This window comes from Macrosteles quadrilineatus, unplaced genomic scaffold (genome assembly GCF_028750875.1).
Source record: "Macrosteles quadrilineatus isolate MER2022 unplaced genomic scaffold, UCM_ALF_1.0 Scaffold_9__3_contigs__length_116548681, whole genome shotgun sequence".
Lineage (NCBI taxonomy): Eukaryota > Metazoa > Arthropoda > Insecta > Hemiptera > Cicadellidae > Macrosteles > Macrosteles quadrilineatus.
Genome location: NW_026542602.1, coordinates 36665677 through 36680056, shown reverse-complemented (window position 1 = coordinate 36680056; position 14380 = coordinate 36665677). Strand labels below are relative to the sequence as shown.

The window sequence follows — 14380 nt, the reverse complement described above, 5'->3', positions numbered from 1 at the left end:
CTTGCTGTTGGGCTTAAACTGGCACAAATTTATTCTTCTTTAATGTAATAATATAAAATTTTCGGTAAAATGAGCGGATCGCTAGATTGAGTGAAAAACAATAGGAATTGCCATATTTTTGATATTTTGATAACAAGTGGCGCGCCCCGCGGCGAGCGGCAGCATCTCGAGGTGGATAACTTGGATTTTATGTTATGGGCCCAATACTAACAACATATCCAAAAATCAGAACTACCCGACCTTTTGCACAGCAACCCCATATTTTCTGACATATTTACTGGACTACTAGGACTTATGTCAAAAGTTTTATTTTATTATAAGTTTTAACATCAAAATTTTACAAATAGAGAGTAGGAAATTAACTTTGTTTGAATATTCACATTTTAAAATCTCTTTTGTTTTGTTTGTATCTCTTGTTTTAATGACTTGAACAAAAAACTAACAGATTAAGATTTTTCTCTACCTAAGAAGAATTTTCAGATCTACTAGATAAAATTTGTGTAGCCAAATTTTAGGTACCGGTAATTCACTATTGTCAGACAGACTGACATTGTCATTTGCAACCTACAATCCAGCCTCTATTTCTATAATAAATTTGAAAATGGGACTGAGGGTTGTTTGTGGACCAAAAACTTCCTTATCCTATGGGCAAATTAGGTTTGCGACTTTTTTGCTTAAATTTTCAAAGTTTCCACATATATTTTAATACCATTCAATTTATATTCCATTATTCTATGTATATCCAAGCTGTAATAAATTATAACAGGGGCACAAGAGGTTTTAGGTTTATTGGATGGTGCAAGGAAGAGAAAAAATCCCTCAGAAGGAAGTAATTATTCCCTATAAGGGAAAATTCGCCAATAAAAAAAGGGGGGCACAATCATCTCTTGAGCGTATAACATGCTGCATGCAAACCGCGGGCTTGTGCATATCAATTACCAAGATATTAGTAGGGTACTAAAGTAAATTTGTAACTATTAGCTGTACCAAATACGATATGAAAGACCCCCCTTCTAGAAAGACCCTTCTACGTTGAAAAAGAATTCACCCAAACATGACTTAAAAATATCTGTTTTTGTACAACGAAACCAAAAAACCACCTGTAAATGTTCTATAATTAAATGTTAAATCAATTTTTAAATCATTTTTGCGATTGATTTAAACAGGTTGACTTGTTTTAGCATTGATTGCGGACACAATATACAATATAATCTGGGCCGATTATACAATATGTCTTGTCACACCCTTGTCACAGCAAACCTGTATACTAAGCCTATTTCCATTTGCCTGGTATGTATAAAAGAATTAAATTTGATCAAAACTAAATATATTCACAACAGTTACTTATTTTCCATTAAAAAAATTATGATTTAATGAATTTTCAGCTTCTGGGACCATGATTGTGGAGATTCTACTGCTACTTTCAGTGGTCCTACTGTATTGGTGGAAGTTTGTGCACAAATCAAAAGTTCAGGAGATGTACAGCAAATTTCCTGGTCCAAAACCATATCCAATCCTCGGGAATATCTTAGAATTCAACTACCCCAAAGAAGGTAAAATTTGCCTTCAAACATTGTTTGATTTATTAACTTACTTCCAGCTTTATATGACTTGTACAACAATAAAGGAACAAAGTGTCGTTGGGCAATAAGAACAGGAATGTTGCTAAACAAAATTATACGTACGGTACATTGTTAGTTAAAATTTATATAAATAATCTTGACGTAATATTTTATTTAATGTCAAGTATTCAATAAATGTAACTGACTATAATATCTACTGATAAAATTGTATGAAATAATCTTTTATTTTCTTCTAATCTGTCAACAGAAATCACAGAAACCTTCAAGAGACTGTCTTTCCAGTATGGACCCGTTTATCTGCTGGTTGTGGGGCAGGAGCACATCGTCTGCATTCGGGATCCAAAACTTCTTGAGGTAAAACCCACCATTATGAAAGAATAATTCTGTAGTCTGTCCAAATCGTCTTTAAGAAGCTGCCAGAATAGTCCTTGGGAATGAATACTAGATTGATCAAGGTAGATACCACCCAGCGTTATATTATACTGTTCTCTTTAGTTGGTAAAATATATAAAAAACTAAGTACCGTAAGCTAATCATCTTAGTAAAAGTAAACATCTTGAAAAGCTGGATCTTTTTTCTAGTTTACTGCTTCTTCTTCCTTTCCACTGATAAAGCAGGTTAGGTAAATGAGCCGTTTTCCGTTTCTTACATCCTTCTTAGTAACAGAAGGATCAGACTTTCAACGATTATCATGGTTCTTTTGATCTTCTCTTTAGCAATTTTCCTCTGCATCTTTCAAGGGAAGAGAAACACTTAAACTATTTTGACAAAAAACTGTAATCTATCAATGTTGAAACCTTGTTAAACTTAACCTTATCCTTGTTATCCTTGTTTAACTTAACCATCAACAAAATCTAAATACATCATCCTTGCATTTGCTTGCTTTCTGTGTGGTTTTAATGCTTAACAAATAACCAAGGTCGTCAGTATGATCATGAAAAAGGTCTGTGGCTTTATGATGGATCAAAACTGGACTTAGCTGTCCTTAACCCTTCATGGGTGTCTGATTTTAAAACACAGTTGGTGACACAAGGGATTTTTTTGTGGGTATTGAAACATTAGACAAACAATGTAGTTTTATACATATATAAATACATATACTGTATAAAGATATAAATGTATGTGGTGAATAGAAGTTTTCAAGAAGAAAGCAACAATATGCAACAATGCCTGACAGACGTCGTCCTGTCCTAATGTGGTTTTATGTCAAGTACTCGTTCATTTCAAGATGAACTCGTTCGCATGGCTCAATCACGTCCTGGTTGAAGTTCATTCGCTACGCTCACTCACCTTTAGGTTGGAGCTCGTTCGCTGCGCTCACTTGCCTTCAGGTTAGCTCCTTCGCTACGCTAACTCGCCTCCAGGTTGAAGTCCGTGAGCGTAAAATTGGCTGTTGTAATAAATTTGAAAAAAATAATTGTGCTGCACCCTGTTGGTAAACCTAACTTTTTAATGCTATTGAGCATCACAGAATCAAATTGTTTAGTTGAACCAGCTGTTATGATTCCTTAATTCCATTTAAATATGAGTACTTATAAGGTTAACATGGGAAACTCCAGAACCACTGGGGCGGAGCCCTTTTGACGGATCTGCACCAAACTTCACACAAACCATCCTTGAATAATGCTTAATAATGCCTGAAAGTTTCATTACTATCTGTCGAGCGGTTTCGGAGTCCATAAAGGACAAACAAACAAACAAACATACATACAAACAAACGTACATTGGATTTTATATATATACAGATGTATGTACTAGCTGTAACCCGCGGGCTATGCCCCGTTTAACTTCTTAATTTTCAAGATGATCTCGTTTGCATGGCTCAATCACGTCCTGGTTGAAGTTCGTTCGCTACGCTCACTCACCTTTAGGTTGGAGCTTGTTTGCTGCGCTCACTTGCCTTCAGGTTGTCATAAATGTCAAAGAAATAATAGTGCTGCACCCTGTTGGTAATCCTTGTAACTTTAATGTTATTGAACATCATAGAACAGAACCAACTTGGTTAATTAAAACAGCTGTTAAGATTCATTAATTCCATTTAAATATGAGTACTCATAAGCTTAACATGGGAAACTCCAGAGCCACTGGGGCGGAGCCCAGAGGTTGGAGGGTAAAATCCTTTCTTAGTGAGCGTCTACTACCCAAAAGGAAGATGCCTGCCAAGTTCAGGTTCCTAGGTCTTATGGTTTCTGAGATTTCGTGATGAGTGAGTGAATGAATGAGTCAGTGGTATTTGAGCTTAATTTATATATAAAGATAAAACTACATCGTTTGTCATATCTTAATTTGTGATAATAAGTTTATATCCATTTTCATCCACCTTAAATTTCACTTCATGATGTGCTCAGTTTATTATTTTCCTGGCAAGATTCTATATAAACAGACTTTTTCTTTTTTTAAGTTTTTTAGTTATGTACTACTACTAATGTTATATTCATTGTTTCAGACAGTGTTTAATAATAGCAACGCTGTCATAGACAAAGCCCCCATGTATGAAATGCTTCACCCCATCGTAAACCAAGGCTTATTCACCAGCAAAGGTAGGTTATGAGTCAGCTATTTAAAAGAAAGGGGGGGGGGTGAAAGGGGACAGACTTATGAGAATGGAAATTTTGGTTTGCTCTTATATTGTGTTGGCCTTATTAGGGTTTAATAAGCTTTTGATATTTTTAAATTCAACATGTAGTTGGGTACTTGAAATTCAGTCTATAAAATATTTTTTTGAGCCCTAGGGAAAAATATAACACTCAGTATTTTATATTTATAGCTAACAAATTTTTAATGTCGTTTTAAAAGCTATTGTTGTTTTATAAAACACACCCTCTCAACATACATTGAATTGATTGATCACAGTTCTAAGGAACAAATCCACAAAATGTAAATGCTTATACTATGTTTCTTCCTGTGTTAATTTTTTGTTAATACAACCCAAATTAAATTACAAGTACAGAGAGCCACTGTTTTATGACAAAAGAATCTCAACTAGTTGGCATCGCTGCTTATTATTCTTCATTACCAACCAGCTGATATTAATTGTTGCGTTGTTCACACGGTTTAGTGTTATTGGGAATTTGTTGTGAATAAGATTCAATAAGTTTTTTTCTTATAAACACACCCCATGTTTATAACTGATAATGCACATTTATATGGAAAATAATAGTGTTTTACTATTCATCTTTACATATCAACATCATAGAGTTGATTTATTAGGTACTAGAATCTCCTCTATAAACATTTCCTGGCTTACAACTAATGATTAACTTTAAAGTATTGCTTTACAATTTATGCTGTACTGTTTTGCGAAAACACCATGTTGAGTGATAATCACAATAAGTTCTAAATGAGATTTAACCGTGTAGACAACAATGCTAAAATGCATATAACTAATCAGTAGAAACTAGGAACCAACTTCAATTTTAATGCAACTAAATCTACAAGGGTGGTTTTTTAATTATGGGCCGTTATGCGTATACAGTAGATCCGTATTTCGCTTGAACACCGCTTCAAGGTTCCTCACCCCTTACTGGCATCACTTGTGAACAGATTGACACATTTTCCAGCTCTGTAGCGACCATTTATGCTTCGTTGTGTGTTTTTGAAACTTTTTAAACCATCAAATCTTCCGCCATGTGCAAGATTTTCATATGCATTTAAGATGGAGACGCCACCTATGTACGTATTTTAACCCAAATATGAGTGAAGGTTGAGTATGGAATGGAGTTTTACGTCAGTAATACGTGTTTTGATTACAAAAAATATGCACGATGCCGACATTCATCGCCAGATGACTGAAGGCTATGGCCCTAATGCAATGAGTGAGGATAAAGTGCGGAAATGGGTTATGGAATGTAAAAATGGCCGTGAATTTTTTTTTTTTTTGTGGTCTTCTGTGAGAAGTGTGGGTTCCAAACAAAAACATAATTCCTTCCCGTGAACAATTTCACAGCCATTTGTAAGCTCTCTAGCCTATTTCTGCACTTTCCTTGCTATCATTGCATCAGGATCACAAACTTCAGTAGGCCTAATCTGGCGATGAATGTCATCAGCATCGGATATGTTTATCATGGTAAAAAACGTATCACTGACCTTATTTCGCATGCGGCCAGAGATTCGGTGGATTACAATACACAGCGAAGCGTATATGACAGCTACAGAGCTGAAAATGGTATCATTCTGTTCACAAAGAATGTCAGTAAGTGGCAAGGAGCCTAGTTGTGGCATACAAGCGAACTACATATTTATAAAAAATACCCCCGCCGCAGCAAACCTGCCAACTAAGCGAATTTCCATTTGTCTGAATTGATTTTCAGTTAAATATATTTTAATAACATTAGGTTTAACAAGTACCTAGGTTTGCTGCTACAAGGAAACTAATAAAGTGTGTTTTTGAGTAAAATATTGATAGCTTAGTACAAAATAAATAAATTTGCCAAGTTTGATCAAAATATATCCATAAACAAGCAAACTACAACATTTGACAATATTCTCCATAAGAATAACATGGGAATTTTAAATTTACAATTTTTTTAATTTTCTCCGTTACTAACAATCGAACAAAAATACTTTTACATACTAAATTATTTGTTTTTTTTTAAGCTCTTTAAAAAGGTCTAAAGAGAAATCAGGAAATTTTGTGTTTTGAGGGTCAAAAGTGAGAAAAACCAATTTTTACCCCATAAAACCCCTCGTAAAGCCCCGTTCCCATGGTCCGATCGTGCTGGTTCGCGAACTCATTCAAGTTTATCCCGCTTTACACCTTTAAACTAAATTTCATCAAAATCGGACAAAAATTACTCAAGTTATCGCGTTCACGGACGTATATATATATATATATATATATATATATAAGTCTATATATATATATAATATATATACATATATAAAAATTTGAACGAATGGTGTTTTTGGCCTCTGGGGTCATCAAAATGAAAAAGTAAACCGGTCCCGGGTCTAGGTCTTACCGTGCCACCTACGGTAATAGCGACTTCCCTATAGGGAAATTCGCTAAAACAGTCTTTACTTAAAAAACACCCTCGTATTCTTGCTCTATGGTAGAACCTCAAAGACCAACTACTAAAACATATTATTTACATATTTTATTTTTCAAGTTATAAAACACCCTAGAATACCCTATACATCACATTTCCTAGAACACCCTGAAAACTTTGAAATAGTGTACAAAAAAAATGAATATTTTTACGCCTACTCATATTTTACGCCATATTCAGCACAATCTAAAACATTCACTACCTTTTGTCAATAAATGTAACCCTATTGTTAATTAATTGTACATTGCATTTGTACCCCAGCAAAACCGGGTTTTCCTGCTAGTACACCCTTGAATTAAAATTAACATCATAACCATTATGTTTAACTAAAGCTATAGATTTTTTTCACATGTTTCATTAAGATGTTAGTGAAGCATTTAAACTTAAACAATATACGTCTTAGGTGAACAATGGATAAAACAAAGAAGACTACTTACCCCAGCTTTCCACGTAAAGGTTTTGGAAAACTTCATCACTATATTTGAGAAAAATGGCGCCATCTTGGTTGAAAATCTACTGAAAAACAAAGATAAAGAGTTTGACCTGATGCCTTTAGTTTCACCATGCTCTCTAGATATCATCTGTGGTAAGTTTATGAAACAATTCATCAGGTTTATCAATTATTTAGTATTATAAGGGCCCAAAACCTCCCTTTGTCTGAAGTACTAATATGCGTAGTTCGAATTGAGTATATTAGTTTTAAAACCAATATTGTTTGGTAAGAATAAAACATGCAAATAACAGTAGATAATGATTTCAACATTTTTTCCGTGTTTTCCTTGATAAAAGCAAACAAAGTAGGTGAACTGATGATATATTTACTGATAGTAATTCTGTCAACTCATCTTTTTAAAATCAAAACCCAATGTGTTAAACAGAGAAAAATATGTCTAACACAATCCTATTTATGTATAATACAATATTATGTGCATGGACTGTTTTTGGATTTTTAAATTTAATCAAATCAAATAAACATACACTTCCAGTGAAACAAAAAACCGGGACAAATTTACTTTTTCATTTTGAGGTCCCCAGAGGCCAAAAACTCAATCTGTTCAAATTCATATGTATGTGTGTGTCCGTTAGCATGATGTCCATAACTCAAGCAAAAATGATCTATTTGATAAAAACCTACTTTTTTAGCAAGTTATTATTTAAATTAAATTATCCAATTAAAACTTGGATTGCTAAATTGTGTATTTTTCTTTTTGTTAGAAACTGCAATGGGGTTTAAGGTTAACGCTCAGCAAGGAGATTCAAAATACCTTGAAGCGTTAGATGAGTAAGTATTATTTGAGAATATGTTTGAAATAATGTCATTAAACCTTTTACCATTTAATAGCATTTTAAAAAGTAATGTTAAGTTTTTTATTTTTTAACTTATCTAAAATAATTCCTATGTGCCAATAACTAAAAGTGTATTGCAACGGCTGCTCATGAGGATGATCTGTATATTTGCAAACAACTATCCTCTAGCTGTAGTTGATTATCAAATACTCGTAGATTATCAAGTTACACATTGCTGATTTTGAGAGGAATACAGTAAAACATCTCATCTATTATTTTAAGCTACAAACTACAGAATTTCAAACGGATACCTCCCAACAATTTCTGATGATGTGGATTATTTTAGTGTTTATGTTGTGTTGAGCACAAGAATCTCACTGTAGAGAGGGTGGGGTGAATGAAGTACGAAGGATAGGTTATGTTTCTCAGTTCGCCCTAAATTTCTAGAAAATGAGCACTGATTGTACACATTTTATGTTCCCTGATGACTCTACAAAACTATCCAGTACACACACAAAATATTGTTTGGGTAAAAAACTTCAACAAGATTTGATGAGAGGTTGAATCACCCTAAGCCTCCACCCCTGGGTACATATCTGCTAACCAGGGCCGTACTCAGACCGGTTTTTCCGGACAAGTTTACCGGGACCCAGACCCCGCCAAATATATACTTCAAGGGGAGGGGGGCCCGGCCTAATATCCTTACCGGAGCCTGCCAAAGCTGGGTACGGCCCTGCTGCTAACAAGAGTTGGTAACATTTATTTGAATGTATTTTTCAGGGTGTCAGAAATAGTAGCCAACCGCAACTTCAATTTCCTGCAGAGAAGTTTCCTTTTCCCCCTTCTCCCAACTGGCAGAAGACTAAGGAAACTACTTGCTTACTTTCATGGAGTCACCTCCAATGTAAGTGGTTGTTTGAAATTGTTTGTGTAAAGTAAAATGCTGTAAACAGATGTTATCCGCTTGTTAAGAAATGGTAGCCTACAACTCCCAATACTGTAAAATTACAGTTAAATTTTATTGAAGATTTTGTGATTTTACCCATAAAATACCAATTACTTCCACAACTTGTTGATGACTAGGGTTCAACTATTCCTCTTCTCAAATCTTCAATGCTATCCATCTAATTATATTTCGATAATGTTTATTACAACTAGTTGTTACTCACAGGCTTCTTCATCCCGTTTAACTTCATAAGTATTAATAAAACTATTGATTTGTTCAGCTGAAATAAACAAAACAGAGTACAGTAATATAAACAAATAATCACACGTGATTTTAATAAGGTAATTAATTGAAAGAATAACAATCAAATAAGTACAGCTGAGGTATTTTTAACATTAGGTATATGGAAAGTTGCCTTTAGAAAGGAATTACGACCCTTATTTGATAGTTTTGCGCAAGGTTTCTCATCATGACGAACATTTTAAGTATATGTTTTATGGGCGTGTCACTTGTGGTTTTCTCAAAAGTTCATGGGTACTTTGGGATTTATATATGGATTAATTGTGTTTACCTCCTTGGAGCTCGAAATGTGTTGATATGCTACACTTCAGTTTTTGGTTGACCAATTTAGTTAGTGCTTCATGGTTTATAATAAGTTTTAGTTTTGTTGGTACTATGATAAAATAATATCACTACTAATATTAATATTTAATTAATATATATATATATAATTTTCAAGAGTTGTTAGCCTCCGGATTACGTTTGAACATTTATAATAAAATTATTTTTGTCACTAATTTACACTAATTCTTAATATTTTGTGATGCTTTGCAGATAGTACAAGAGAGAAAAATTCAATACTCAACAAATGGAGACAACAGTGATTCAGAGGGCAGTCCAGCTGACACAGGATATGGTTGGTATTGTATCATGTTTGAATTTCATTCATTTTTTAATATGGTGGTTAGGCTTCCACGGTTAAGTAGGCTGTCAAATCTTGGTCTGCAGGGGATGGTAAATTCATGAATATGGTAATGCAGTATGGTAATATGGTAATGGTATGGATGTTTGAATCTATGATATGTTACCTTTTTTTTTCATTGTTGTTTTTGAGGATTCAGAATATAATTAAATTCCATACGTATGTCAACACAAAATAAATATATTAATTTCAATGGGCAATGCTCTAATTTGTACATTTCGTATAATTTAATCTGAAATATTGTATTCAATAATCCTAAAGTATGATCTTATAATAATTCTCGAGTTTTCTTAGAATTCAATTCAGCTTTATACCGAAAGGTGGATTTTTTAAGTTATTATAATATAATAATATCATCAAATCCAAATGAACAGGATAAAGATTTTTCTCATGAGTATCTACTATGTCAAATATTCTGCAACACTGAACCAATGGAGGTTTTATTTTCTTTTGTGGGCGGGATTTGAACCCGGGACCACAGGGACCAAAGTCCCTTGCTGTAACCACTAGACCAGCTCGCTCTCCCGAAACATGAACAATATTTTCTTTTTAGAAACAAAGAAGAAGAAAAAGCCTTTCCTAGACCTTCTATTGGAATATAACATGGGAGGAGCCGGATTTACAGATGAAGATTTGAAAATGCAGGTCAACACATTTATGTTTGCGGTAAGAAACTTTAAAACAATATGAGTGATTTAATTGCGCACCTCTAGGCAATTTCGTTGAGCAAAGGGATCATTTCCTGCCACGAGTAATCTAATAAATTGCATGTTTCTAGACTGTATAAACATTTACCTATAATCTCAAAGACTTTTCAACTTGGTTACAACATCAGTGGCGTAGAAATGTTTAAAATGCCCTGAAGACATTTCCTAACCGCCCCCTCTCCCAAACATCAAACATCACCATACATAGATTGCATATTTATTTCCCTCATAATGGTCGTTGCGGATGTTTTGTTGACAAGCACTTAAAATACAACGTACGTCAATTTTCAATTGACAATAACTAATAAGTTACAAATTACATAATAATATAGCCTAATTAGTAGTTAATATATTTCGTCATTCTATGGTGCCATCTTAAGACTGACTCTAACTGTCATTTAGCTGCAATAGCTATAACTCCTCCAACACAATAAATTCATTACTCGAGTTATTGTGTTTCGCGGACACACACATGTACAGTATATACGAGGTCTGTTCAAAAAGTATCAGACCTTACTTTTTATATAGTTTTGCAACAACCACGTTGAGCAGCACCCTGTCGAGTAGATCGAGGCAACAATAAAGAATGTCACATTAACTTGACATCAGTTCATTGAGCTACTTCCCTTTAGAGAAATTGAAATTATAAGTTACATCTAAACATCCCTACGCATGGACAAGCCATAACGCTGATTGTTTTTGTTTTCTTTTATTTGTTGATTTTTAAACCTGTTATAAACTTGAATACAGTATGAATGGTAGATATTTTTACAGGGCCGTGACACAGTACAATCAGCCATATCATTTGCTCTGTACTGTCTCTCACAGAACCCTTCAGTTCAGGTAATTATGACAAATTAATTAATTATTTGTACTCTAACATTTATGGATCAAACAATAATTATCCTTCAAAATAGATATTTTTGAAATATCATTTATAATATAAATATAAATATAATTTTCTGTACTTAGATGACTATAAGGTTGTGATTAACTCTCAGTTAAGTGTAGAACTATGGTAATAACCTTTCCAGGACTATAGGCAGGTATATCTGCTTATATTTTTGGGCTTCTCGGTCGGTTATTATGACTGATGTACTAGAAATGTTTTTCTAGAAGAATAAAAAATTGAATACAAAATTTATTTTTTTATTTAAAAAATTATAAAAAAGTAAAAAAAATGTTTGGACAAAGATGCTGCATTGGTCAACTATTTACAACATTCTATAAATTATAGATATTAAAAATTTAGTTTTTAGTTTTTATTTAAATAAAATAATTTTGCTGTCTGTATACATACTAAAGGCCGTCTGGGAAGGGTTAATAGATTACTATACTCAGTTAACATGCAATGTTGGAATACAATACATGTTTTCATTTATTTTACAGGAGAAAGCTTATAAAGAAGTAATGGACATCTTGCAAGACGATGATAGGGACGCTACATTTCAAGACCTTCAAAACATGAAATACCTGGATAAGGTTATCAAGGAAACACTCAGGATATACCCACCAGCTCAGTTTGTAGCTCGGAATGCAAGCGAGGATTTGGATTTGAAAAGTAACTAATTCAACTTGTAAACAGTGAAATGCTGTACATGTTTACAAGAGTTTTTAAGGTCACTGGTTTAGTTCCAAGCAAGATCGCTTTGGGACCCAGATGCCATTAATTAAGGGATATCAATGATGCTATCAAGCAAAAAGATTCCCTTTAGATGATAAAAATACCCAGAGTACATGATGACATTACCCAAGTAGCATACATTAATATTTTGTGACTGACTCACATAATATAATTTTGAAGAAAACATGAATAGCGATTTGACAACTAACATTAGTTTTGTAGCATGCGTAACTTAGTTACTTAACATGGGCGTCCATCTGACTATTCTGTAGGGTGGGCCGGGGGTTGCGGTACAGAATAAATCACGGCCACCTTTAACTACAGGCCGCGGCATTCGAAGTGGTAACACTGTCAGTAGTGCTGTTACAGCTGTATTGTTTGGACGCAACTAATGCGTATTATTCCTCTTTCTGGGCTATTACAGTGCATGATTAAACAAAAAAATATTTGAGATGACATAAAGAGCTCTTATGTAGACCTACCTATTTTACATTAGTATAATTGTAATATTTTTTGCAGATGGGTATGTCATTCCTAAAAACTCTTCAGTAATGGTTCTCATAGAAGCTATGAATTACGATCCTGAGTTATATCCAGATCCACTTAAATTTGATCCTGAAAGATTCGGGAGAAAGAACTTCCATCCGTTTTCCTACATACCTTTTGGGGTGGGCCTTAGGAGCTGTATAGGTGAGTAACTCTTTCATATAACCTGAATTTGTTTTTGATTGCTTTTTTACATACTTAAGCAGAAAATGCCATTTTCAATATAGGCCTAGTTGTGGCCAAAGTGGTTCTTTGATCCTTAGGCTAAAGAATCAACTTTAGTCGAGAATGTCAGCTGTAAATATTTCTCACACTTTGTGAACAATTAATATCTACTGAGAGTAGTTTAATGACAGCTATTATTGATTGTCGTCCATTATTGTGCTTGTTGGCACATATACAATGTGTTGCCTTATCGTAACAATAGTTTTTATAACCAATCTAATTACACTTGCGTCCTAGATGTGAAAGTGGCGCCATAAAAAAAATTAAAAAGCCACACTAATACAATAGTTTATTGTGAGAATACTTATTTTACAGTTGATAAGTACCTTGGTAACAGGACTTGATAAATTTTTTCTTTCTGTTTTTTTAGTGAATTTCCCATATTATAGAAAATAAGTTACTACCAAAGGTGTCATGATAAAATATAGTCTCGGGTGTTTTGTTTTGTTTTTATGTCCGTTGAAGCCAAAAACGTCACTTAGCCGCTCAAATTCTTGTGTGTCCGCCAGCACAATAGCTTGAATAAAAATTATAAAAACGTTTGTGAAATTTAGTAAAAACATGTAAACCTACGTTTATTCAAAACCCCTCATAAAACCCTCTTCATTAGTTCGATAATGCTAGGTTTACACGTTTGTACTAAGTTCCATCAAAATCGAATGAGGTATGCTCGAGTTATCGTGCTATCAGACAAATATGAATAACATATAAATATGAACTGGAATAGATTGTGTTTGGCCTCTGGATACATAAAAAAAAAAAAAAATCTGTTCCAGGTCCTACCATGAGATCCGCGGAATAGCTTATTCCTTATAAGGGAAATTCACTAAAAAAAATACCGTAAAATAATCGTTTCGTGAATTATTTTAAAGAAAGGTTCAGTAATACAGAACTAGTAAGACAAGAAACGCAGTTCATTGGGAAAAGAGTCTAATTTTTCAACTTTAGATGGGTCCAAGCTTGATCATCACTTGATTAAATATACTTTTATACATTTCAGGACAGAGATTTGCCATACTCGCTATAAAATCTGTCATATCAAGAGTTTTGAGGAAGATTGAACTGTTCCCTTCTGACAAACCTTTGGTGATGGGATTCTACGTTGTTTTAAGATCTACAACAGGAGTACATCTGAAAGTTAAGCCAAGAGATCGTCTTAAATGACTTCAGTAGACTTAGTATCCTACTTCAGGCTGATGTATATATATAATGTTATAAATACCACTCTAGGCCAGTTATGTCTTAAATACGGGAGTAAAAGTCAAGAGTCAAGAGAGTCAAGTGAAGTGAAAATTTTTGCATGTAGCTTAAAATTGTGAAGAGGTTGAATTAAAAAAAAAAAACATTTTTGTTACAAATTCAACTTTCAACTCATTATTGATTCTTTTAGTATATTTATTACTTGTAAATAAATAATAACATAAAAAGTTTA

At 33.7% G+C, this 14380-nt stretch overlaps 1 protein-coding gene across 1 annotated transcript; it reads left to right on the top strand.

Moving 5' to 3' along the window:
- Nucleotides 1-1389: 1389 nt before the first annotated feature.
- Nucleotides 1390-14380, top strand: LOC129002567 (cytochrome P450 4C1-like). Its single transcript, XM_054430475.1, has 12 exons — nucleotides 1390-1553; nucleotides 1831-1937; nucleotides 4030-4123; nucleotides 7035-7217; nucleotides 7847-7913; nucleotides 8699-8822; nucleotides 9699-9780; nucleotides 10400-10512; nucleotides 11328-11396; nucleotides 11943-12114; nucleotides 12697-12867; nucleotides 13949-14380. Exons 1-12 carry the CDS (start codon nucleotides 1397-1399, stop codon nucleotides 14110-14112), a joined length of 1503 nt encoding a protein of 500 aa, XP_054286450.1. The 5' UTR covers nucleotides 1390-1396; the 3' UTR covers nucleotides 14113-14380.

Coding starts and splice junctions, on each gene's coding strand:
- LOC129002567 (XM_054430475.1), top strand. CDS start 1,397: ATGATTGTGGAGATTCTACTGCTACTTTCAGTGGTCCTACTGTATTGG. Junction 9,781..10,399: donor TCCAGCTGACACAGGATATG/GTTGGTATTGTA, acceptor TTTTCTTTTTAG/AAACAAAGAAGAAGAAAAAG. Junction 10,513..11,327: donor TCAACACATTTATGTTTGCG/GTAAGAAACTTT, acceptor ATATTTTTACAG/GGCCGTGACACAGTACAATC.